Source organism: Hippoglossus hippoglossus, chromosome 21 (genome assembly GCF_009819705.1).
Source record: "Hippoglossus hippoglossus isolate fHipHip1 chromosome 21, fHipHip1.pri, whole genome shotgun sequence".
Taxonomy (NCBI): Eukaryota; Metazoa; Chordata; class Actinopteri; order Pleuronectiformes; family Pleuronectidae; genus Hippoglossus; species Hippoglossus hippoglossus.
The window spans coordinates 22,700,140-22,724,462 of record NC_047171.1 but is presented as its reverse complement, the minus strand read 5'-3'; the positions used below and the strand labels follow the sequence as shown (position 1 = coordinate 22,724,462).

The 24,323-nt window shown below is 38.2% G+C and overlaps 1 protein-coding gene across 5 annotated transcripts in view; it reads right to left on the bottom strand.

Moving 5' to 3' along the window:
• LOC117754685 (nck-associated protein 5-like) overlaps nucleotides 1-24,323 on the bottom strand; it is a 61,094-nt gene that overhangs the window by 19,406 nt on the left and 17,365 nt on the right. For all 5 annotated transcript variants that reach the window (XM_034573779.1, XM_034573778.1, XM_034573775.1 and 2 more), the window contains exons 3-7: nucleotides 20,075-20,165; nucleotides 16,818-16,973; nucleotides 13,672-13,740; nucleotides 12,334-12,372; nucleotides 10,812-10,931 (exon numbers count right to left, since the gene is read on the bottom strand). In XM_034573779.1, coding sequence (XP_034429670.1) covers nucleotides 10,812-10,931; nucleotides 12,334-12,372; nucleotides 13,672-13,740; nucleotides 16,818-16,973; nucleotides 20,075-20,165 — 475 coding nt within the window. The remainder of the gene's footprint in view (nucleotides 1-10,811; nucleotides 10,932-12,333; nucleotides 12,373-13,671; nucleotides 13,741-16,817; nucleotides 16,974-20,074; nucleotides 20,166-24,323) is intronic.

Here is a 24,323-nt window from a genome sequence, read left to right as displayed (position 1 = left end):
CTTGCAACAGAGCCAAGGCACATTTCACAAAAATGACAACGTCATCCAGTGTCATTTGATTATTACACAGGATAAAGGACCGACAACTAAAACACATTTAATTAGGATTTTTGTGTTAAGTTATAATAAAAACTATCAAAAAAGTTATTTTTATACATTGAGATATCATAAAAATGTACTGAAAAGGGTGTTACAGAATGTCAATGTTTTCAGATCCCTGTGGAGGCCCCTCTGAAGGAAGCTAAGCCTGTGAAAGGAGCCTTTGGCACAATTCACTGGCATGATGCAGATACGGTTTGCATTGGTGCCATTTCCAATCACAGGGACCCAAAGGTATCAAGTGTTGTGACCCCATTTAAAATAGCATTGATCACTTGCAAGCCTGCCATGGCCAGCTTCCTCTCAAAGTCATTTGAGTCATCTGTTAGCAATAATTAATGTGAATAGGAAATAATTGCATGAGGGAGCTGGAGACCAAAGTGATTTGGTCCATTCATTGATATTCACCTATTATTTGATTATCCGTGCTAGCCTTTGTTTCACAAGCACAGAAGGAGAAGGCCACATTCGGTCATGCTAATGCAGATTAATCTTGGAACTAATTACAGTCAGCATGTCATCGGGTATCTGAGATTTGACACAAGTGATGCAGTTTAACAAAACTCTCAATCAGAGTAGTGCTTTCCTTAAAGTCAAGGACAAATTTAAAGGTCTGCTGAGATGATTTCCCCATTACGTGTTTTTCTATTTTGTAAAATGATTTTTCTTAATATCTAATTTCTGTTCCCGGAAATTCAGACAAGATGACAAACTTTAAAGCCCCTTAAACTGAAAACAACATCCAGATCTCCTTCAAAAGATAGATAGGATAGCGAGGATAAACGCTTACTGAAGTTTGGCAGAAATCACCAGTTCTCTGGCAAACTGTACATTACTTATACCTGTTATATTAGCATCCTGCTAGTGACTCTTATCACAGTAAATAAAAAATAAATATACAAGCAGCATCAAAAAGTAAAAGGTGATCTATTTCTAAAGACATGATCAATATTAAGTCTTTCTGTTTCTGCTTTTACCATTTAGTCATTCGGATGTTCGATGGTTCTCACAAAAAGATGTAAAATCTCAGTGTCAGGCTTATGTTTTAACTTAAAACATCTCTGTCAAGGCTAAGAGGTAGAGTAAGTGAATAAATAAATGCATGACACATTTATAAATATAAAAGTAAAATAACTTGTTTTCTGACTGGCTATGGTGGATTTACATTTCAGTCTGGTAGAGAGAAGTGTTAAAGACATCATGGATGTTGCCAGGAAAAAAAAAAAATGTTTCCAAATTGCACAAATTAAAGTTTTTGGAACTTGAAAGTCAACCAGGCGTAAATAAATAATATTAAATTGCAACCATCCATCCAAGCTTCTCCACAGAGACTGTTGTCATGTCATGTCACAGCAGCACCAAGACTTAAATTGAACTGCTCACCCTGGAGATTTCTCTACATAGATCACAGTTGATCAGCGCTTATCATGAGCCAAATAAACAGTAACATACACTTGTTGTAATATGCAGTGTAGCAGTGGTCACCAACCTTTTCGAGCCCAAGCTCAAGCAGAGATCTACCACCCTGATATCTTCCAAAAAACCCACTTAGGAGGGACATATTTATTATTTTTGTAATTTCTGTTAAAGGTTCAATGTACGAGCATAAATAATATCAATTCATATTTACAGTATCTGTTCCATGCACAATATTTAGCTTCTCAGTTCAACATTGTTCTGTAGAATTTTGCTACTGCAGCACAATGTTTTTACAAAGGCTTTGCCTTGAATATGGCCATAAATATGACTATTTCCTTGTATAAAAGTAGTCCTGTTTACAATACAAGTACTATACAGTATGAAGCTGTGCATCTTCCGCTCCTGCTATGTGTTTTGTTTTTGAATGACAATTGAGCTATGCAGCAATATATATATATACGGTTTTGGTTCCAACAATATAGAAAATTAACAGTAGTTGTGTTTTTTTTTTTAGAAACATTCATAGTGACATTAACACATGGTATCCTTTCTGGTTAGTCCTTTGTCTAGAGGAAGTGTAAAATATAGGCATGTCCGGGACTATTGAAGTGGCAATTTGTTCTTAAGCCATTTCCAGGCTGATGACCAGTAAACCACTCAGCCACAAGGACAATGAACTTTTGAGTTCACTTTAAATTTCACAGTCTCATCCAAATTTGTCCATGCATCTCTGTGAGCAGCCCAAAGCAAGGTTACACTCACTCAACCGCTCCACAGACCACAGTTTTCTCCACTCAAGTCTTTTCAAACAGTTCATCTTTACAGCTCTGCTCTCATTCACACGCACCAAATCCCACCCCATCCACCTCTTTGCCTTCAGGCCCCTGTCATTAATATATCTTGCTCATCTACACCTTGGTGATTTTTTTCCCATGTCACCTTCATTTCATCAGCCCCCTTCCCTTGCTGCTGCTCAGTGTCTTGCCTGCTGGCCTGGGGCCTCATTTATAACCACTGCATACGCACAAAACGAGGTCTGACAGACTGCAAATGTTGGGATCTATAAATACAAACTTAACAAGAGAATGCTAACTCTGACCCATGGGTACGGACATTTTGGAGACGGTTAAATGACGATGCAGACATGAGGTGGTGAACTGAAGCAGATTATCAATCCACTTCATCATTAGGATTAAAACCAACAGCGGTATTTGTGGTCACGCTACTTAACTGTTCCGTAAGAACCTTCAATTGAAAAAGATGTAAGACAACTTAAAGCAAATGACGTTCAGATAAAAAGAGTTACAGAGCTGAGTCATTAATAGTTTTTAATAATATCTTCTAACATTGTGCATTGGTCAGTAAAATCAATCTTATCTGCACATATGAACTTTATGTGAGGCCAGTGAGGATTTGTGTTGTACATTGTACATACAGTATATGATCTCTTCCAGGCAAAAGAAGATGCATTTTCAGAGACTTCAAAAATAAATCGATTTTGTTATATGACTTCACAGAGCAGCAATTTAAAATACCAAAGAAAGCACTTCAAAGGGGCAAATTCATTTGACTTTATTATATATATTTGCCTTTATCTTTCACTGCAGCCCTGCCAGTTTATCTAAGGAGAGAGACACCTTCCGCTGTTTTAAAAAACCTCTCAGACCCTGGTCTCTTGAGCGTCTTTCTGCCACTGAATTACAATAACATTGTGATGTACGAGCCTGCCACAGAGCCACTAGATCTCCTACAGCTCTGGCACAGAGAGCAGGGAGAAGATGATGCTGTTGTAAACAGTCCATGCAATTACAGAAAGACCCAGAAGAATCACAGTCTAATCATAGGAGCAAAATTACACATTGTCAGAACTTGTCTGTACATCATGTTTGTCTCCCATGATGCAAATGCTAATAAAAGCATCACAAATACCCTAACATTAGCTTAAACTGCAATAGCACCCAGAACTGGAGTCAATTCAGTCGATGGCAGTAAAGGGGGTGCATATGCACACAATGGAAGATCAATTTCAATAGATCCTAAGTAACAGGTACAAGGACTAAAGAGTGAAAGATAGGTTCTCTCGTGAGGGAACAAACTTCATGGCGTGCCACAACTGCAGCTGAAACTATAAGGTCTGGATGTCTGTGTTGACAGTCAAAACATTATGGACCATAGCAAAAGCATGCGATACCTTGGAGTTAACGCAAGCAGGTTGTAGCTTGAGCGAGCATGCAGCAAATAGCCCAGTACACACCGATGTCTGTTATATTATTATGTGCTCATTATGACACTATGGTCGGGACAAAATAGAATATGGCAGGTGGCCACAGTCTAGATGATGAACGGAAAAGACTGCAGCAGATGTACTCATCGTGAGCAGGCTTCATTCAAAATGGAACCCTGCAAACTAAAGCAACCTATATAGTTCAGGATGTGCCGCTTGACCTTTAAAGGAGACACATTCTAGCCTACTCATATTTAGGTTCATAATTTTAATTTCGTTATTTTTTGAAAAGGTTTACATTTTCTGATGTTCAGAAACACAAACAATTATCCCAAAACCTCTTGTCAGCCAAAAACACTTGGTTTTAGCTCGTGCTTCTTTAGGACACCTTCCCGATAATTCCCAGTCTGCTCTGACTGGCCAGCTGGACCACTCTCAAGTGCATGTAGGAAATCTCCGGTACCACTCTCAATTTGTTAGGGGGTGTGTCGGACTGACCACTAGGCGTGGGTTATGCAAATATGATGTGAGATCACATTGACATCGGACTACTGACGAGACCTTTTTAAAGCTTCAGGAGCAATGTTTTCTGTGGGGAAATTAGCTCCCTATCGTGCAAACTTGTGTGATTTTTTTACTTTTCATCCACACAAATCAACGTAAAATTCTATCTATCACTGGAGGACAAGTGAAAAAGCATAATTTTTCTCCTTTAAAGCTTTATTAGTGTAATGCTGTTATAGTGGGTTAGTTACATGCTCACGTGGTTTATATTAGGACAGCTATACACATTTAATCCCTTTTTTATACTTTCTTAAGAAAAGCAGGTGGCTGTGAACACAAAACTTCCCTCAGTGAAAAAATAAACAAGTTGTTCTCTCTCTCTTATTATCTTGTGTGCAGCCTGACTAACCTCGCTCAGAGTCAGTCAACTGGAACAGGTGCCCTCTCACAGTGATTGGGGAAGCAAACATGCATAACTCAGTGAAAAACAAATATTCTATTTTAATAATTCATACTTAATTACACCTGTTTTATCTAACAAATGGATACACAACCAGTGTTATGTCTCCAATCATTTATTCTCCCCCCGTCACTGATGGGGACACATGAAATGACTTGTTTTTCTTTTTTTCTGCAGCTATAGTGTGTTTGTAAGTGTAGAGTCTAATGGACTTTGGCTTCTGTGCTGTGTGACACACTGATGAGTGATCTGATCTCAGCCCAGCATCTTTAGAATTAAGGGGCTTGTGAGGAAACATCATACCATGTCATACCATGTCTAGCACACTGACAGTGTTCTACATCAGAAGATACTTCACATAGCCAAGACACCAAAAACATGCTAGAAAGCTGTAACTTTTAACCCTCAAGATTCGCCAACTAAACCAGCGTGATCAAATCACATAGCAGATTCAAAACATCGCAGCACTGACACAGAGTGCGAAGCTTCAGTCAAATCAATATCTTCATCTTTTTTGTCGTATTGAGAAACAGGTGGGAAAAAACGTGGGATTCTGCTGATTCTGCTCTACACGCTGAATACAGTAAGGAGGTGTGGAGGAGGGAGAGAGAAATGGACAGAGATTGACATATATATGTATAAGAGGGAAATGCAAAGATAGTGATGTTCCTATTTGTCTTATTGAGTACATACACTGTTTTGAAGAGTTGCATAGCTATAAAGAAAAGAAAATCTTGAACATGTTTATTTTTCAAACTGGTATTGTTTGATGTTTGCAAACTACATTTACATTTTCCACGATGAAAATGTAAATGTATGTGTTTTTTATGGCAAAAAACCCCAAATCTTTTTGTGTATTTTTGGTTCCATTTTGTCAAGGTAACAAAATTATTAGTTTCGTCTTATAATTTTGTGCTGTGAAAAAGATGCCAAACAATTTTTATGAGGTAAACTGTATATAAATACAACTTCAAAAGCATAAAAAATGGCCAAATAGCCCGGGACTCCTCAGGGTCAATAATATAAAAACAATGTACATTGTTGTTACGTGCCAGGCAGTTGGCAAAGTGCTGTGTGTGTGTGTGTTGTCTTCCCCTTCCTGCTGTCTCTGCTTCTCCCCCTGTTTTCTCTACAGCTGAGATGGGAGTGTTCCTTCCTCCACTAATAACAGCTTGTCCAACCAGCAGTGAGGGGGATCTACAAAAGGAGCACACCTGACAGTCTCGTTCTCTTTATTCTCTCTGACCTCAGCCTGTGTGCAGCACCACTGTGCATTTTGTTGTATTGTTATTAGAACAAACTTGTTTAAAGTGTAATGGTAGATGTGGTCACCCTTGTATTTATTTCTGTGAAGCTCATTTATAGATAATCAGCGTAGGCTTTTTGTTTGTGGTTTGTTTAAGAGGTAGCAAGTAGTCAGGCCTAGTTTTGTTATATGTATTTCCTTTCCTTTGCAACTTCCTTTGTTAATTTTTCCCCTGCATTTTGTGTTAGGTTTTCACTTGATTTATAATTAAAATAAAAGACACCTTATTTGTCACATCTGCTCTGACTCCATCAGTTTATTGGTTGTTGTGTGTTACCGTCCTTCTTTAATCATAGTTCCATCCAGGGGACGTAACAATTATTAAAACATAAAAATATAATGTGCAATGTTTGTATAGCTTCCTATTCTAAAGGCAGCATGAATTCAAAAGGTTGAGTAGGTTGAGTGCAGATCAACCATCATGCATTAAAAGCAGTTTGAGTTGTAAAGACAGAATAAAGAATAGAGACTTTTACATTAGTCAGAAGGATAGAAAGTCCAAGTTAATGCTGATTCTTGCTGGATATGTAAAGTGGCATCTGCTTGCTAACTTTACCATAACTACATTAGCATCTTTTGAGGCGATAGTATGTAAAGATTGTATTTACAACAGCCAAAAAAATCATCATACTAGTCAACATGCTGCATACTGTTATGTAAATGAATTATTTATCTAGAAACTCCCTAACCGTTCTCATTGAATTCATCCATCCCTCATAACCTGAACTAAAATGTGTTTTGGCTGCATGGCACACAATTCCAACTGTGACTTCTCTCAAGAAGACAATCACTTTGAAATCAGTGATTTAAATGCAAGGCTTGTTTTCAAAACTTGTGTTTGTGACTTTGCTGGAGACAAATAACAACTGGGCTTAATATTCAGGCTTTAGGCATGAGATAATTATCTCACACTACTAATGTAGCCCCCTGGATAACTGGGAATGTTGCATTAGGGAATCAAAGACTGAGGCTTTTTCTTCATGCTGCCAGCACTGCTGTGTTATTAAAATTGTATTAATTTCTTTGCTGTAAAAATCCATCTTGCTGGTGAAACAGTGAAATCGGTGAGGAAAATTTGTAATACAACATCCTCACAGCCACTGTTTAACTGTTTTATTCAAAGATAATATATATGTATTAATCATATTAGGGCAGTCTCAAATTCAAGAATGTGACATGGTCATTTTTGCAGATGATGATGATAATAATTAATTCACACAATAAGCAAAACAAATATTCTCTTATTAAAGTTGTCGGCCAGACAAACAATACAAATGTCAAATCAACAGTATTGAGACCTCATGCTCTGAGGTCCTAAGTCATCATGTCCCCGAGGCATTACCAAATGTCAGAGACAGAAACGCCTCTGACACAATAATACCTACAACAAATCAGAGCAATGAAACATTTGACGTGCAACACAACCAGCAGGGCCAGTTGGTTAAGCTAAACTTTTAGCAATTTGTGTAATACGACAAAAAAAAGTTCTTATCAACAAACCGACAACAACAATTGAGTTGAGTTCTTTAGAGAAAATATATCAGTCTGTTGCAATTTATGATTAAACAAACCTCAGATGCTTGTGATTGGCCCAATGAGCCTTAGGCAGATGAAAATCAGTCTGAATAGACATGAACTTGCAGACTGGTCTGGTTTCCAGGATAATCAAGATCTGGTTTGCATTTGAGGCTACAGCTTTACAACTACGTTTTCATTTGACAACTGCATTTCAAACTAAAACGATATCTGTCCACAAGCGTTTTAGCGCCGTATCAGTTGTATTTCCTGTCCATACTTACACACCTGAAAATGTATATCACATGACTTCTCACATACACTGGGCATGCATGTGCCGCTGTGTACACAGGAATTGCCAAAATATTAGCTTATCTCATGTCTGTTTCTGCTCGTCCAGACTGAAACGCTTACGAAGCCATTATCAAAGTATGTCTTAGCTGTCAGTGTATCCTGTGATACTACCTATCTGGATTTCATTTAATGACGCATAAGACATTATTGGCACAACTCTGACATTAACCTGACCTCATCAAGCTCTACCCTCATTTTAGAATCAAATACAATTACAGTTAAAATTATAATTCATAATAATTTATAAAACCAAACAAGAACCTATATTATATAAAGGACTATATCGTCTAGAAATAAAGAAAGCATGTGGACAAGTGGCACGCAACAGCGCACACCCTGAGAGCATACTGTGTGTAATACCTGCTGGTATAATAACAGCAAAAAAAACTGATGCATTCCAGTTACCCAACAATTATGTCAATTGCAGCTGTTTACACCAGAATGTAGAACAGAATAAAGGCCTCCCAGTCTGGGCTCAGCCATCCATTGCCAACATTCAGCACAGGATGCAAAAAGAACCATCTGTCCATCAAAGGTCTCCTCCATTATTAATTATTCATGACAGAGTCTCCAGCTAACTTCGGATTCATAGTTTTAGAGTTTTTCTGTTTTATAATGAATACATTTTTAGAAAGGAGCTTTTCTACAATAAAATGACTCAAACTTGTCAGCAAAGTTATGTGAACAAACCTAAATAATGTATATATAAAAAAATATTTTCTAACCTGTGAATCAAAGGATTGTTGTTTAAAGGAAAATATATTTCTACATGGTGTAGTTGTTGCTGTTGAAATAGAGAGGCGAGGAAAAAATCCATAATTGCAGTTAGTTAGTTTACGATGCGGTTTTAAAGGTTAGTTTTTTTTTTTAGCCTTATCATGACTTTCTCGAATACTAATTGTTCCTTTTGCTTTTCGAACAAACTCATACCTCATGTTTCATCAGTATGTAATGAACCTCTTCACATTGCCTAACCTTTTCTAACTGGTCTCTCTGACAACAAAACCTCCTTTTGAAGGTTTCTACTATGGTGCGGAACGATACACAATCAGTAACCAAATGTTGGCAGATATCATTGGTGTAGAGCCACAGTGCTCAAGTGTGTTATAATCACTGCTCATCACTGCATGAAGGATTGGAGACTGAAGGCACAATTCATTAAAGGTACAAATCTAAAACTAGAAACTCAGGACTAAATAACTCTGAATCCATTTGTGCGTGTCAATTTATTCCACTATCTAATTATCCTTTCCCACATTATTGTGCTCATGAAAAATACATTTTTCTTTTTTCCATAGCAAACCCAGTATAGTCCACTATATAGTGGGCTTGCCATTTTAGTGGTGTAGTGGTGTCTGAATGTTTCGTGTGAAATTTTGTATACCCTATATTGTGCACTCATTGTTTCCCTAAATGCATCATTAAAAATAGTGTACAACACACCAAGTGTATCACTAACCAAGCCATACATATACACAGGTATTTATATTTTCAAAGTTTAAGATCAACATTTTAAATTTATTGTGGGATTTCCCATCGGCTGTTGTTGTTGTTGTTGTTGTTGTATGTCCTAATGTTCCAACAATGGCATCTTTTCCGTGGAGAGTAAATGTGCCAAGCAGTGTTCGAAAGCGTTTTTTTCTTTTTATGATGAGCTCACTATACAAGACCCTATGTAGTAAAGCAGGGGTTAGTGAATGAGTGAGTGATTTCGGACACAGACATTCAGCAATCTGAACAGTATTTATTCATCGGGGAGTAGGGTTTGGCAATCAAATTTTCCAATTGACTATTGTCAGCCCAACAACAGTCGATTGATGCTATATTGCGCAGGAGTGTATGTGCATGCCGCAGCGCAACAAGTGCCAATTCGTAAGTTATTTATAGAACTTTTCGAGGAGGCAGGCCATTATATTTGCAAAATAAATTGACAAATCGTCAAAACTGGTGACCAGACATAAGTTCAGGATTCTCATTTTTTTTAAGCTCTGTTTCCATCTCCACCGATTCCTTAAGCTGCTGAGTGCTCTTCTTAGTTCACAAGCACATTAACTGTATTTCCTGTTTATTGCTGGGCTGGTGACACAGATGGGTTTTAGAGCTTTCATACTGAAAATAGATTGTGGGTAACTTGAGTGTGTAAGGCTGAGAGTCTGTCCTGCTGTGTGCAGGAGTAACCAGCATGTAGCCACAGCCAAGGTAAAGTGCTTGTTGCAAGAGGTAGCTAAGTTAATGTAGTTAAGTGTAAGGATAAGCTTAGGTATCATCATAATGATAACTGAAAAGGTGTGTGTGATATTTACTACCAAAGTGTTGTCCATGCACAGTACAGTTGAACTACAATCTGGAAAGTGACACACAGGAGTACACACTGCAGAGCTGAGAGGTGCCGGGTAGAGCTGGATGATAATTATCCGTGCGGCTTCTACCACTAGAGGCTCCTGTCAATTAATTTGTCCAGTCAGGTAATCCATAAAAATATTGATTACTGTAGCTATAAAGCTTCACAGTGCAGTAAGTAATGAAATAATCAGTTGCCATGTCATAACAATACTACAAGAAGGCCTGGGTTTTAACCTGTTATCCCTTACGTTCTATGGTTGAGGGCATTTTCATTAAAGAATCCCGTTCTGCACCGTCTACACCATCACTTTGCAGCTATGGCTGGATGAGAGGTCACTTTAGTGCACAAGAGCAAACCACTCTGAGATGTTCTTTGAGGATGGAGGGAAATAAGCTCCTGTTTTAAAGCTGTGCAGCTGAACAATTGAAATTGAATTGTATTCTGGGTGGATTTCTCTCTCTTTGTGGTCCTTTCGAAAGTTAGTAACCTTTAGAAGTAGACCACTGCTCATGTAAAATTCAAACAGCCTTGAAGCAGGCTATATCTGTCAGTGTCTGTTTGTATCCAGTGCGCCATGTGCTCCTACCTGGGAGACAGGAACCGTGGACATTTTGACACGTTGTTGAAACAGCACACTCAGTATGCGGTTCTGCTGCTCCAGGTCAAACACACGGGTCCGCAGCTTCACACATTCTTCTTTCAAGTCCTGTAAACATCCCAAGGAACAGGAAAACAGACAGATCGTGTTGACTACCAAGATATTTCAGAGAACTACACATGCACCAGATGCTACTTCAACAGCTTGTCATTAGCATTTTAATGGCGTAGTCATTGTTTTGTAAGGCACAAGTAAACTTTTATTAATGGCTATAAAGTCATAAGTCAAGACCAACAAATTCCATTTTATTCCTCCACTGATCTGTGTTCATATTATTTTAGCTTTGTGTCTCAATTGATTCATGGTCATCAAGTCTCATTTTGCTAGTGGCCCTGCATTGTTGCTGGTGTTATTTAGTTCTGTTCCACACCTCCAATATCATTATATAGATTGTACTAATAAGTGATGCTGTGTTCACCCCTAAGCAGTTGTAATTGCATTGGGTATTATGAAACAGTTGTCTTACTTGTATACTTACTCCAAATCTATTGTAAACCTTTCCAATGCATTCCAATGCAGACTTTTGGATTGAATTCAGGATTGTGAATTATTTGCTAACATAAACAACACGCCACATGTCTGACCTTGGCACCGACTGGTCTTTATGTGTGTTAATCAATCAATGTGTTGATGGCTGGGTCTCCTCACTTCAACCTCCCTTCGCTCATGTTACTCATACTGCTTTCAACTTCACATCTGACTGTCCAGTCACCACACATCTGTCAGGACGTTGTTCTACCTACTGATACTTATGTTTTAGCAAACTACTAGTCAGTTTTCTCTCTGGACTCCCCCTGTTTTTTTCCCATCTAACCTCAGTTTGATAGTCTCCCTATGGCCTCAGCCATTCTTTTCCTTGCCATTTCTTAGAACATTAGCACATTTACACCCTGTTTCTATACAGTTACATTGCTAATATCATATGTAGCACAAATCAGGGTTTTTAGCAATCACAACAATTCAATTAGTGTATGTCTCTGGTTGGTTAGATCGATTCAAGTATGTTGTTTGGAAAATGAAGAGTTGAGTAATACATTTTTTTATTACAAGCTTATTAATATTTGGCCATAGGAGGAATTAAGTCATTCCAATGCTACAGTACATCTGAAGTCATGATTCATTGATATTTGTCTTTTTTGATTTTGTCAAGTCAATTCAAATCTGATCCATGTCTCAAGTGTGAGTCCACACCTTTGCATCAGAGTCTCAATTAGTAAATTGGGTAAAATCCAACAGTTTGATGCTGCAGGGACACTTCACACCACCACCAAAACTAACCCCACAGGATTTTTGATTTTCTTCTACTTTGAAAGATAATGAGTCAAGAGATATCCTAATTTTTCTTGGTGACATACTGCTACTCATTATAATGAAAGCCATCATGTCTCTGACTGATTCGAATGGTGTTATGGACCAACAGTGTTTCAGTGCAGCAGAGACAAAGACAAACCTTCTGTGTGAGGAGGGCCTGAACCACCTGGTTAGCCACCTTGGAGAGATGCAGAGAAAGAGAAAGTAAAAATACATAAAAAATGTATTTTGAGGTCGGTCATTAGTTTTAGCAAGGAATCTCAGAAACTTCTTGAAAAGCAGATAGACTATAAATGAAAATGACCCAGTACAAACACCACCAGAGAGAGTCTAGAGGCATGTTCTAATCTGCGAGGACAAATTGACAGCATGTTGCATCACAAACCCAGATAGAGTGACATCACATCGAAGTTGCCTGCAGTTAATATATGTGACTTTGTCCTCATCACATAAATAAACCAAAATACTGTCAAAAAATCGGAACAAACGTCTTTCCTTTTATCGATACCATTTGCTTCCCATGGTGTAATTGGGATGAGAATGGTCAGACTTTTCTATCCTGTTCACGTATTTACAGAAAGCAGAAGATTTTCTGTTAAGTTTGTTTGTTTGTTTTTATGGCTAAAAACAAATCTGAAATGATGTCTCCACTGCTTATCTTGATTTCTGAAGTAGAAGCACACATTATACCTTGGTACGGAAATAATAACTACATTTCCACTTTTGTGTGCAGAAAAATGATTTCCCTGCACCTCTTTCATCCATCCATCAAAATGACTTGCCTCAGCTCATTCAGACCATGACATGAAGCCTTCTGAATGTGTTCCCCAAAGAAAGATTTGTGTATAATAAGACCAAAAAGCAGCAGAGGAGAAATGAATCCCTCTGCAGAAACTTCCGTCAGAAATTTCTGTCCTCTGCCAAAATATGTTAAATTCTTATAGGCAGCAGTCTCCATGGTAACAAGCCCATTAGTGAAGGTGAAAAAAGTGAAAGATTTGAGAGGTTTTGCCAGTTGGAGGGAGATGGAGGAAAGATAAGAAAACTAATGGAGAGACAATCAAAAGTATTGCCAGGGAGAGAAGAGGGAAGGAGTGCATGTGATGTGAGTCTGTCTGTCTGAGCGGTGAGGACCGCTCCTGCAGCCCTCATTCTCAAATTGCCCAGGGCTCTTTGTCTGTCCGCTTCAATTAGAGATATACCCTTCTCTTGGCTTTCCTCCATGGACTTCACTAACACTATAGATAATAGTTGGGGTGTGTATGTGAGACTCTTAGCTTCAGAAGCTGGAGTCATCTCTGACTGAGGCCTGACCCCCAGATAACTTTGTCTTACTCCAAGAGTGAGATAAGTGAATTGATCCTATCGGTGATATGGACGGTTTTCATGATCAGAAGAAAAGAGAAGGTGGAGCAGAGAAGGAGAGAATCACAAAGAGAGAGAGACTGGAAAGTGTTTTGAGGACACTGAGACACACCTCATCCAGACAGCGTTCATACTGCTTCCTCTGATTGTCATTTTCAATCGACAGAGCCGAGTTCTCCGCCTGTGAAAACAAAACACACACAGATAAACTGCAGGAATTACTTTAGAATGCACTGCTGGAAGGTTTTCAAAGGTTTCATGTCAAATACTTGTCAAAAACTGGTCATTTCAGCAAAATCCTAAAGTTCAATAATATAATATGTCCTCTTATACAAGCAGACAGGCAGATAGACAGGCAGGCAGGCAGATGGGCTGACAGATCCAGAGTGGGAGAGGGATTTGTGGGTTCTCTGGACAACGATGGTCCTAAATGAATCAAGCTTTACATTTGCAATATCCTGCAGAGCCTCACTGTGTCTGTAGGCCTCACTTGAGGTACTTAAGGGATAATTCAATTACTGACGCCGGTTTTGCCCGACAGGGAACAGAAAGCATTCTGGGAACTCAGAATGTGACTTTCCACCGAAGTGATCAATCCAGTAAATCTGAAAAGCAGAGGCACCTGAGGTGTTTAGTTTTACTGACGTGCTGAGGGCAACTCTTCTGAACAACAGGTTCACAGAAAACCACAGAAGCTCAGATATGGGCAGGTTTCAAAGAAGAGCTGACCTCACACAGCTCAGCATCATCTTAACTGTAACCCCAGCTAGACAAATAGAGAACACAATTGCATTACATCAATCAGTGTTTTCTGTTTAACTGTCAAATTCCACTGAAAATTATTTTTTAGTTAAGGGGGTGACAGGAGTCAGTGACTCCTCCTCTGTCAAAAAACCACAACAAGCTCAGTCTATTTTTTATTATGTATCTTCTCACTCGTGGTTGTTGGAGCAGATTTTTCATGGCAGATTACATGTGCGATGTGGTATGAAAGTACTTTCAAACTAAATGGAAAACCCTGTAATGTTTCTTTGGTTCAGCATCAAAGTTTTATTGCAAATGTGGATAAAATAAAGGCAGCCACCATGAAGAGGAAACTGCATGAAAACCACAGTTTGGGGCAACAGAGTAGACACGAAGATTTGTGTCATTTTAGGGGCCACTTTGTTCTAAATGATAATGAGAGACAGAGTGGCAGTCACACTTAGCTGGTAATTAAACCTACACAGTTAGTGTGGCATTATAAGGAAACAGAAAGCAGAAATAAAATATTTGAATTTGAAGGTTTTGATTTAATTTAATTTATTTGTCATTTCTTTTGTTTTAGTTTTTGTGTCCAACCACCCAACGTAGTCTTGTGCAACGGTTCATATGATCTCATCTCCCAGCATCTCTAGAGATGAAGGTGTGACACCCAGTGCCTTCTCTTGACATCTCCTCACGGGTAACACCACCTACACTAAAATCCTGGTGAACTGGTTTTTATTACCAGTGCAGAGCCTGTTCTAAACCTGCCTGTTTGGGATGGGATGTGTGCTTGGCCTGTGGTAATGCTCTGGAACACACTTCAGAATCATTCCTTGTCATTTGTGGGTCCTCCTCCAACAGGCCACAATATAAGGTCACTTTGTATTGTTTCCATGGTGCATGTTGAGTGCAAAGCTTTTAATAGAGTGAAGTCTGAATACGTTGTGTTCACTCTACCTGGTTTATCTGCAATGAAGATTTATTATTTATTACATGTTCACATGTGTGGCTTTTATATAACTTTGAATAATTTACTGAACTGGTGATATTTTTTCACACTGCATGTCGGTTATTTTGGTAGTTTGTTAAGCAATCAACACAATTTTACAACTTTTCAAACTTTTCAAAATACAAGTTCTGTTGGACAAACAATATAATTATTAGGTAGATATTTTACAAGAGAGCACAATGATTATAGCATAGAAAACCAGTGGTCAAGACCAGAATTAGGTAAAATAGGATCCTACACATTTCTGTGCCTTGCCCTTAAAGTCATATAATAATTGGTTTTACTTATCAAAGAAAAAGAAAAAAAAAGATGACAGTATTATTCGATAGATCAACATGAATAGATATGCAAATCACATCCAGTACTATAACTAAGAAAAAGGATAATAAGAAATAAATTTAACTCAGATTTTAGTTGTAAGTTTCTTCAGGTTTTGCGGTAGGCTACAGCAGATATAGCAGTGTGATCAATAATGGCTATATTAGACCATAACCAATCTCATTACCTTACCACAGAAGGTGTGACAGCGAGGCGTGCTGTACATTCACTGGAACACTGACTCCAAATGTTAACTACCCTGTCAGTATTTTAATTATCACCTCCTGGATACCAATAACTACTTTGTCTGCTGCGCCCCTGCTCCCAGGATCACTCTTCAACAAAATGGGCTTGCATTATCTGTAGTATTCCAAGATGATAGATGCATGATGAAACACTGATTGTACTTGTTTGTCATCTACATGTCCCACTGGTATTTTCAAATGAAGCCACATAGACCATGACGATATGAATGACACATGCCAGTGGTTAATTATCATTTGAGAGCTATTTTAAAGTAAAATGTGTCGATATCAATTGCATATTATATTACATATTTCATGTTCATGTATTCTTGAGGGATTCACATTTACCTCAGGCAGGTTTTGAATTATGCTTAGATCTTATTGATTTCCCTAATGATTTAAAGACAAGAATTTAGCATTTTAAGTCAACAAGACCCAATTGGATGCCATAAAAAAAAACAAGTCACAGCTGTAGCACAGAGGTCTGCAGTAGATTTCCACAACACGCCTGAATGTGTTGATGAAGCCCAGAAAAGAAAAACTATACTACTAGACTTCAATAGAGAGACAGATTTGGTCCACAGACCACAACATGCTGACCTTTGCTACAGAGTAATGTGATAATTAGTTTATTGATCAGTGTAACAGCTTGTCTGAGTCAAATGTTATGGAAGAACTAACACAAAAGCTTGCAGAGATGAAACTGATCTTCATGTAGCCAGCACAGCAATGTGCAGTCCATGGAAAAACAGCTATGTGTGCTGTCCTAATTCCAATTCTAACAAGTAAAATGCAGTTAAACATGTGCTACCCTCAATATATTGATCAATCAGACATTTCAGGGGATAAAGGGAAAGGACGATGGGTGCAGGGAAATTAATGAGGGGGTGAGGAAAACTTTCTGGAAGTGTAAGAAGTGGACCATGCAATCCATTTCACCTCAAGGGCTCTGAGTCGCTCTAGCAGGGGATTGCTGTCCTTTGAATTTTCCTCAGATCCTCCGCTGGCCTCAGGCGAGGTGGGCATTTCTGCTGCTGTGGCTGTAGGACCCTCTAAACTGTCCTGCTGCTTCCACATTTCCTCCAGGAGTTTGTCCTGGAACACAGAGTGTGGATCAAAGATGTGCGTCTCAAAGTCACAAAGAAAGTTAAAATAAATTCTACATATCAAATAAAGCTCCAGTTAACAACGTTGAATACTGCATAAATAAGATTTCTACTTTGCTGTACTTCAAAGTTTTGCTGTATCACAACAAAGGGTTTATTTGATCCAGTCATAATAAAGTAAAACCCTTTGTAAAACAACTACCCCCCGTTTGAGTAGTTAGACACCAATAGGTCAATGCTTCCAGCTTTAACAAGTGTCCTGCATTTTACAATAAATTCTTAAGTAATGGCCAAAATAAATGATGGTATTCATTCCAGTAGCAGAAACAATCTGGCCTCTGTTTCTAATAGTCTTGATAAATTCAGAATTTAAGTCTTTCATTCCACTGTGTGGATGTGTGGATCTTAGTTGGTGTATGTTCAAGTGTTCAGTTAGTTATTTGGTGCTATAAAAACAGAGTAAAATGCTATGATTGACTGGCATGCACTTGGTCAGGCAGGTATAAAGGTAAATTATGTCACCGGCACAAGATTACTTTGTTTTTGTACAGTGGCAGGAATGTGGAGGAGATATGTCTGCTGCTGAAAACACGTTACCCGAAAACATAGTAACACTGTAGCTCATGTGGTGAGAATGGAGCTTGTTCATTGGTGCAGTGTTTGTGTGTGTTGCCTCTTATCTCTTGTTTTTTTTCCTCACTATTATTTGAATTCCTCACTCGATCTTTGGTCAGGTTTAGGCACCAACACCACTGGTCGCTGAAAGCCCACAGGATTGAGGAGGAAATGGAAATTCTTCTTTTGCATAGTAATCAGTTGACTTTATGTGTTCTCATGCTGGGTCACGTCCACAGCTATAGCTCTTTGTAAGGTCAGTCTCACTGGCTCAAACGCTCAGACAAGCTGCATGTATATTTTATGCCTAGTGTGAAATGGCAGACAAAGTTTCCGAGTGGCTGGTGAAGGAAGCACAACATTTAACCAGCCAAAGAGAGACAGATCATTTACTCACACTGCAGGTCCACCGAGTCAAAGCCAAAGAAACTGTGAATTTTAGACTTCAGTTCAGTAGATGGACAGAAAAATGATTCCAGTGGGATGCTATGTGTCTGCTCATTAATCTGAAGAACAGGACTACTGTATGTAGGGGATTCATGAGACAATATCTTCTAACAGTTTAGAAGCTTTCCATAGTGATGCAGCATCCGCTGGAGATGGTTGTGCTCGTAGTGGGAGAGGGTCAGATAGGATTTGTGTGTGTCTTTGTGATTCTGCATTTGTTAGAAACAAATTAAATTGAAGCCTTGACTTCTCCCAGTGGTTCATGTGCTTTTCACTTTCATTTATTATTCATATTCAGGTTATTTTGAAACTGTTTTTTCCACAGACATCTGTTCATCAGGAACAGAACTCGTCTGCAGCAAGTCACATCATCATGATTGAGAACTGACACAACCACAACTCTTTAACCATCTGGCAGCATCGGGCAACATTAATATTTCAGTGCAAACCACAGGACATTTATTTAGTTTTAAATAGTTTATAAGTTTCATGCCTGTTTTCTGGAAGTTAGACGAAGACATGAAATTAAATGACACTGCAAAAATATGAAGGTAAATGCAAACTAGTCCGATCAATAAACAGACGTGTTGTCACTGTTGTCTTGAATCTAATTCGACATTACCAGCATGTATATGTACAGAGGCAGAAAACTCAGGCGAGCTAAGCTGATATGTGAGCCTTTTAGATTGAGATTTGCCTGTATAGAGGTACTCTAATGGGTACTCTCATGTTCTGTTTGTTTAGATGACTTATTACAGTGTTTTACTGTGGAAAAGATCATTTCAGCAATGTATTTTGTATGAATCATCAAGTGTCGTACATTTTGTGCTTGTCTTGTGTTTGACTTAACCCTGCAGGGGGAATTTGTTTGTATGAGACTAAGATGTTTAATGTGACTATTTGTAATTATGCATTATTTAGCACTTTGCATAATACACAATAAGAGCACCAAAAAATCTAAATTATTTTGAACAGTTACAAAAAAATATTTAAAACCAAATATTAAAAAATACTTATTTATTTCAAAAGACAACAGGAGGTATAGAAATGATATAAGACTGAGGCTTAGTTACATAAGACCCATACCTAAACCTTGCTTAATGATTCATAAGTTCACACATTCATCAACATCTATAAAACTCATAAACCCACCAACCCCCAGAGCTGACCATCTGAAGTGTGTGTGACAGTGTGTACATCACTGTTTATACAGAGGGATTTATCTCCATCTGGAGACACAAAGTAGTTCTCCACAAAGTAAACTATTAAATTAAAGAAGTAACATTTGAGGTTAAATTATACGTCATACATGGAGTTTAGTAACAAGAATTTGAATGAGATATTTTATTATTTATGTAATGTAAATAGGTCAAGAAAAAAAAAAAGGTTGTGAATGTTCTCTTGGACTTATTAAATAAATGCTCACTGTGATGAGGGTTCCCTACAATACACTTCCATGACTGGATATTTATTGAGATGCATTTATGCTACAGTTTGTGAAACCATGCAACACCACAGCAGTCACTTTTGATCATTCTTCCCTTTTTTCTTTTTCGTCCCCTTTCTTCATTTTTTTACATACACATCACAGGGCATCTTCTCGCATGGGTGAGTTGTCACATTGTTAATAACTTCACCTCTAGAGGGCGATACTTAAAAGTAGAATACTAGATTTGTGCAACTGCTTGGTCTGATGTCATATCCTGTCCAGGAAAAGCAAGGCACACTGTTCACTGGGATGAGCACTGATTTGACACATTTCACACTCAAAAGAAACCAAATTTAACTCGACATTTTATTGTAATAATCTCCTTGTCATTAAAAATCTAAATTCATTTGTATTGAGGAGATGTAATTGTAAATAAATGAGTGCAAAAAATAAATATTGCACTCTGCGACACAGTCTACAGTTTCACTTCCAAACAGAACCTTTATTTGCCAATTCTGAACAATTTTCAAAATGTGGAGAAGGGATTTCCCTTGATTCAAATTAAAATGAGGGCAAATATAACATATGTGTGTTTGTACCTTGTATGCTTTCATAAGGTCCAGTGGGTCCACCTTGGGGCCCTCCAGTGAGTCCTGGTTCTGAAGAAGTGTTCGCACCGTCTCCTCCATGCTGCATTCAAGACAAAAAGGTAAACTGTTCAGTGTATAGCCCACTGAATGGGAGTTGGCTGATTGTAAGTCCTAGAAATGCTTGAATATATCAATAAGGTTTATAGTTACCTTTCAAAATAAATAATCATCAGGGCTAATTACTATTTAAAAGCCATTTAAAGGCCCAACGTTAATTGACTTTGATAAACAAAATACCCAATAGACCCGGTGCAAAGCGGCAGCAAGTGCATAACTTCCTGTTTCCAACCAAACAGTCATTTTCCCTGTTGTTTGAATAGCAAATACACTTGTGTCTCAGCACCCATGGGTGTGTTGGTCTTAAAATGAAGTGTTTTGTGGACTCAAACACTTCAACCCAGCCTTCATGAGTGGTGAGTAGATAATGGGTGAATTTGTATATATAAATATAAGTCTGTTCAGTTCTTGTTAGTTCATACAGTACATGTATATCAATGTACATGTCAATCTCTTTGACTGACAGCTGATTCCAACCTGGTTTTGTATTTTAGAGGTGGGGATGCAACTTTTGTTTACATTGTTTATCATTGACTGAGCCTTTATGTCACTAATTATAACTTAATTGTGAAGTTAACAGTGTCTGCAGTACAACATGATTTTTCCAGCCCAGTGGACACAGTAATGAAATTGTTAATTGGATGCAGAGGTTGAGAACGAAGGGAGAGCGAAGCTGATAAACACGGTGATAGAGGTTCTGATGTTAAGGGGCATTTCACTTTGATAGACCACCTTCAGACTTCATCATTCCCAATGACTTGCATGAATATTCAACATCAGCACTGGATCAGCTCTCCGCGAGATGACCTGACCCACAGTGCTTAGACTTTTTCACATCTGTTCCCAATAATGCAATGCTGATTAGTGCCAGAAAGCAATTTAGGAATGGTAATTATTTGAGAACTGCTGTTCGCACACACCTCATCCACTGAATGAACAAGCAAATCTGCTGATAACATGTTATGTAGCTAGAAATATGAATTTATATAGCACTTTTCTAGTCTAGTCACTTAAAGCGCTTTACAGTACAGTTTTACATTCACCCATTTACACACACATTCATGCAGTGATTCTACGAGAACGGCACAGCCATCAGGCAATTTGGGGTTGAGTATCTTGCCCAAAGACACCTCGGCATGCCGAATGGGGAAGACTGGGATTGAAGGACGACCTGCTCTACCCCCTGAGCCGGAGCCACCCCCATTAATGGTGTATTACACTGTACACAATATGCTTTGTGTCAAGATTTAATCGGAGGATAAAGAAAAAGAAAATTTAGCTGGGGGCAGCGGAAATTAAATGTGAACACATGGACATTTTATGATCTTACAAAGATGATATAATCAAAGACTTTTGTAAAGAAACATTACCATTCATTTAGCCTTGTTTTGGCCTCTGCTAACACCTGAGGGAAATGTCTGGCTCTTAAGCTGTTAGAAGCACCAGCTAGTAGCTAACTTTGTCTGTATTGTTCATGTAAAAAAAATGTGCAGCTTCAGTTTTCCATTTTAGGAATTACCTGATGCAAATTAAATGAGTTAATTTTCAAACATGCTTAACAGTCAAGTAGACAACAGACATATAATAGCTTTACATTAGTCTTCAGAACAGCCATAATATTGAAGTCGATGTTTGCTCAAATTGTTTCCTGTGTATCAGTGTATTCTTGTCTGGTGATTGTTTTTCCGCCAAGCTGTGCATGCTTGATAGATGCAGTCATGACATTTAGCCCCGTCACTCCCAGAGCAGCATTTTCCTGTTGGATTTGTAAAGAACAGCCATTAGCACTAGCTGCTGACTGTGAGCACACGACTGGCATTCCTGCCCCAAGTCACTGCCGCTGACCTGAAACGAGCCCGGCCAAACTGAAAACAGCCAGTGAGGTGATCTCCAGAACAAGGCATCATTTGATTTGAATATGTTTTGTAAGTCTGGGGGTCACTCACGCTGAAAGTGCCTGCACTTACACAGCTGTGACAGAAGCACTTATGGTCTGAATGTGTACACCAGATAAAACATTGTAAAACTTTGAATTTATGATAGACCTCATGTGAAAGGCCTCCTGCAGAAACTACTGTGCAATGGAGTCAATGGCTGTAGTTTGTGGATGTGGAGATGGCACATGGTAATTCTTGAAAAGATAAAACAATAAACATTTTCATGTAAATGTTAAGAGTTGATTTTGTGAGCTTACTCTAACTGGACATCAATCAATTATTTTGCTTTGTCATTTTGTCATGTGAAAATGTTTCTATTTATAGTGTTACATTTATACTAATCAAAATGAAGAAATACATTGTACTTATTTTTTCTGCTATGACAGAAAAAAATAATGCAGATACCTGCATTAATGTTATAGAAACTTTTGGTTTCAAATGAAAGTGTCAATACTGTAATTTGTTTGCCCCAATATCTAACCCCTAACCCTCACATAGTTGTAATATTACTTCAGATTGGACACCAGAGTCTGATCTGAGCTGTTTCTAATGACCATATCAGTAGTTTCAGTACTTCCTACTGGAATCTGCATCACAATATATTAACCAACCAGTGAAAAATTCACTTTGGCCATTTCTGAAAATGACAGCAGACGCATCACAACTCGTGCACTCTGAGCTTTCAGGATATTCTGAGGTCCAATGAATACAATGAGAGATGACCGTTCATGTAGACCCTTCTCTTAAACACGGTAAACAGTCTCGTTTGAAGGCAGCATAAGTTCATTCACATTGTTATTACAATCATCAAGTAATGTACAGAGTGCTGCTATGATGTTTGACAGGCTGGTCATTTATCAACGCCCCATCGGGATCTATGAGAGGCAGCTAGCACTAGCTTGACCCGCTCCTTTGTGTAGTAATGCATGATGAAAATAAGTGAGAGTTGCTGATGACTCAGCAGGAACTGAAATCACATTAAAGAATGTTCAGTGGGAGTTATTGCTAACATTAGCACAAGCTTGCAAACCTCTATTATCTGTGTTAAATACAAACTTAACACAAAGGGTTCGCTCAATTCCTACTGTTATAAAGGGGGTGTGACCCAGTCAGTGGAGCACCACTGTAATTGACAGCGCGTCGTAATGTCAGTACTTGAATGTAAGTCAACAGCTGTCATGGGAATTGCACACCCAGAGGCTTAGAGGTGGTACTTGTTTATCCCCAAAAAGTTTTCATCCTCTTTTGGAATGTGAAAATGTTGAGCACAGTGGCTCTAGCTTTTTTTTCACATTTTTGACTGCAATTTTATTAAAAAATTAACAGCTATACTTTTTTTTTTCTTCTGTTCGGTCAAAAAACACTTTTTAAAATTACATGAGAAAATGTTAATTTACATATTGATCATAACAAAACAGGGCAAAACTGTAAAGGATTTTTCCTTTAAGAATAAAATAAAAAATGTAACTGTGTTTTAATGTGCCAATTCCACCAAAAACCAATTCCACCAAAAACCAAAACATTCAATTCTAACGAACTAATTACATTTAAGCAATTCTTAGGATCAAACCACATTAAAGCATTGTTTTAACGTGTTATGGTTATGTTGATCTTAGGAAATAATATAATAATATATTAATAATAATAATTCACAGAAGTAGTGCAGAAAGGGTAATTTTGTGAATACACTTAATTTAAGTAAAATGAGAGACTAACCTAAAAAACCTACAGAAAAATTTAGGATTAACACATAAAACACACAGATTAATTTTAATTTTTAAATTTCCAAAATAAAACCATGTTTCTGTTTTAAGTAAAGTCACACAAGTCCACCTGATTCCTCTCAACATGCATGTTATTCTCTGTAATATTTATCTATTGCCTCCACGTTTCCCCCAGTTGGTCATCACTTACCCCATGTTGTTTTCCCACCGATGCTGCTCATTTGAAATGAGTCTAACCTCAGTCTGCTCAGTTCACATCGTTTTGTGTTTGTAATTGGGCAGTGAGGGGAAAGTGGGTCTCTGCAGGTCTCTCTGTGGACCATGAGGAACGTAATGTGCAGCTGAGTGAAAAGGGGAAAAACAAGCCGTGCACTGTCCATGCCATCCCAGTCTCATGACTGGCCTGCCAGCAGACACGTATGCAGTCTGATTGTCTCTCTGTGTTAAACGTCACTTCAGGATCGCTGCCGCATGAACACT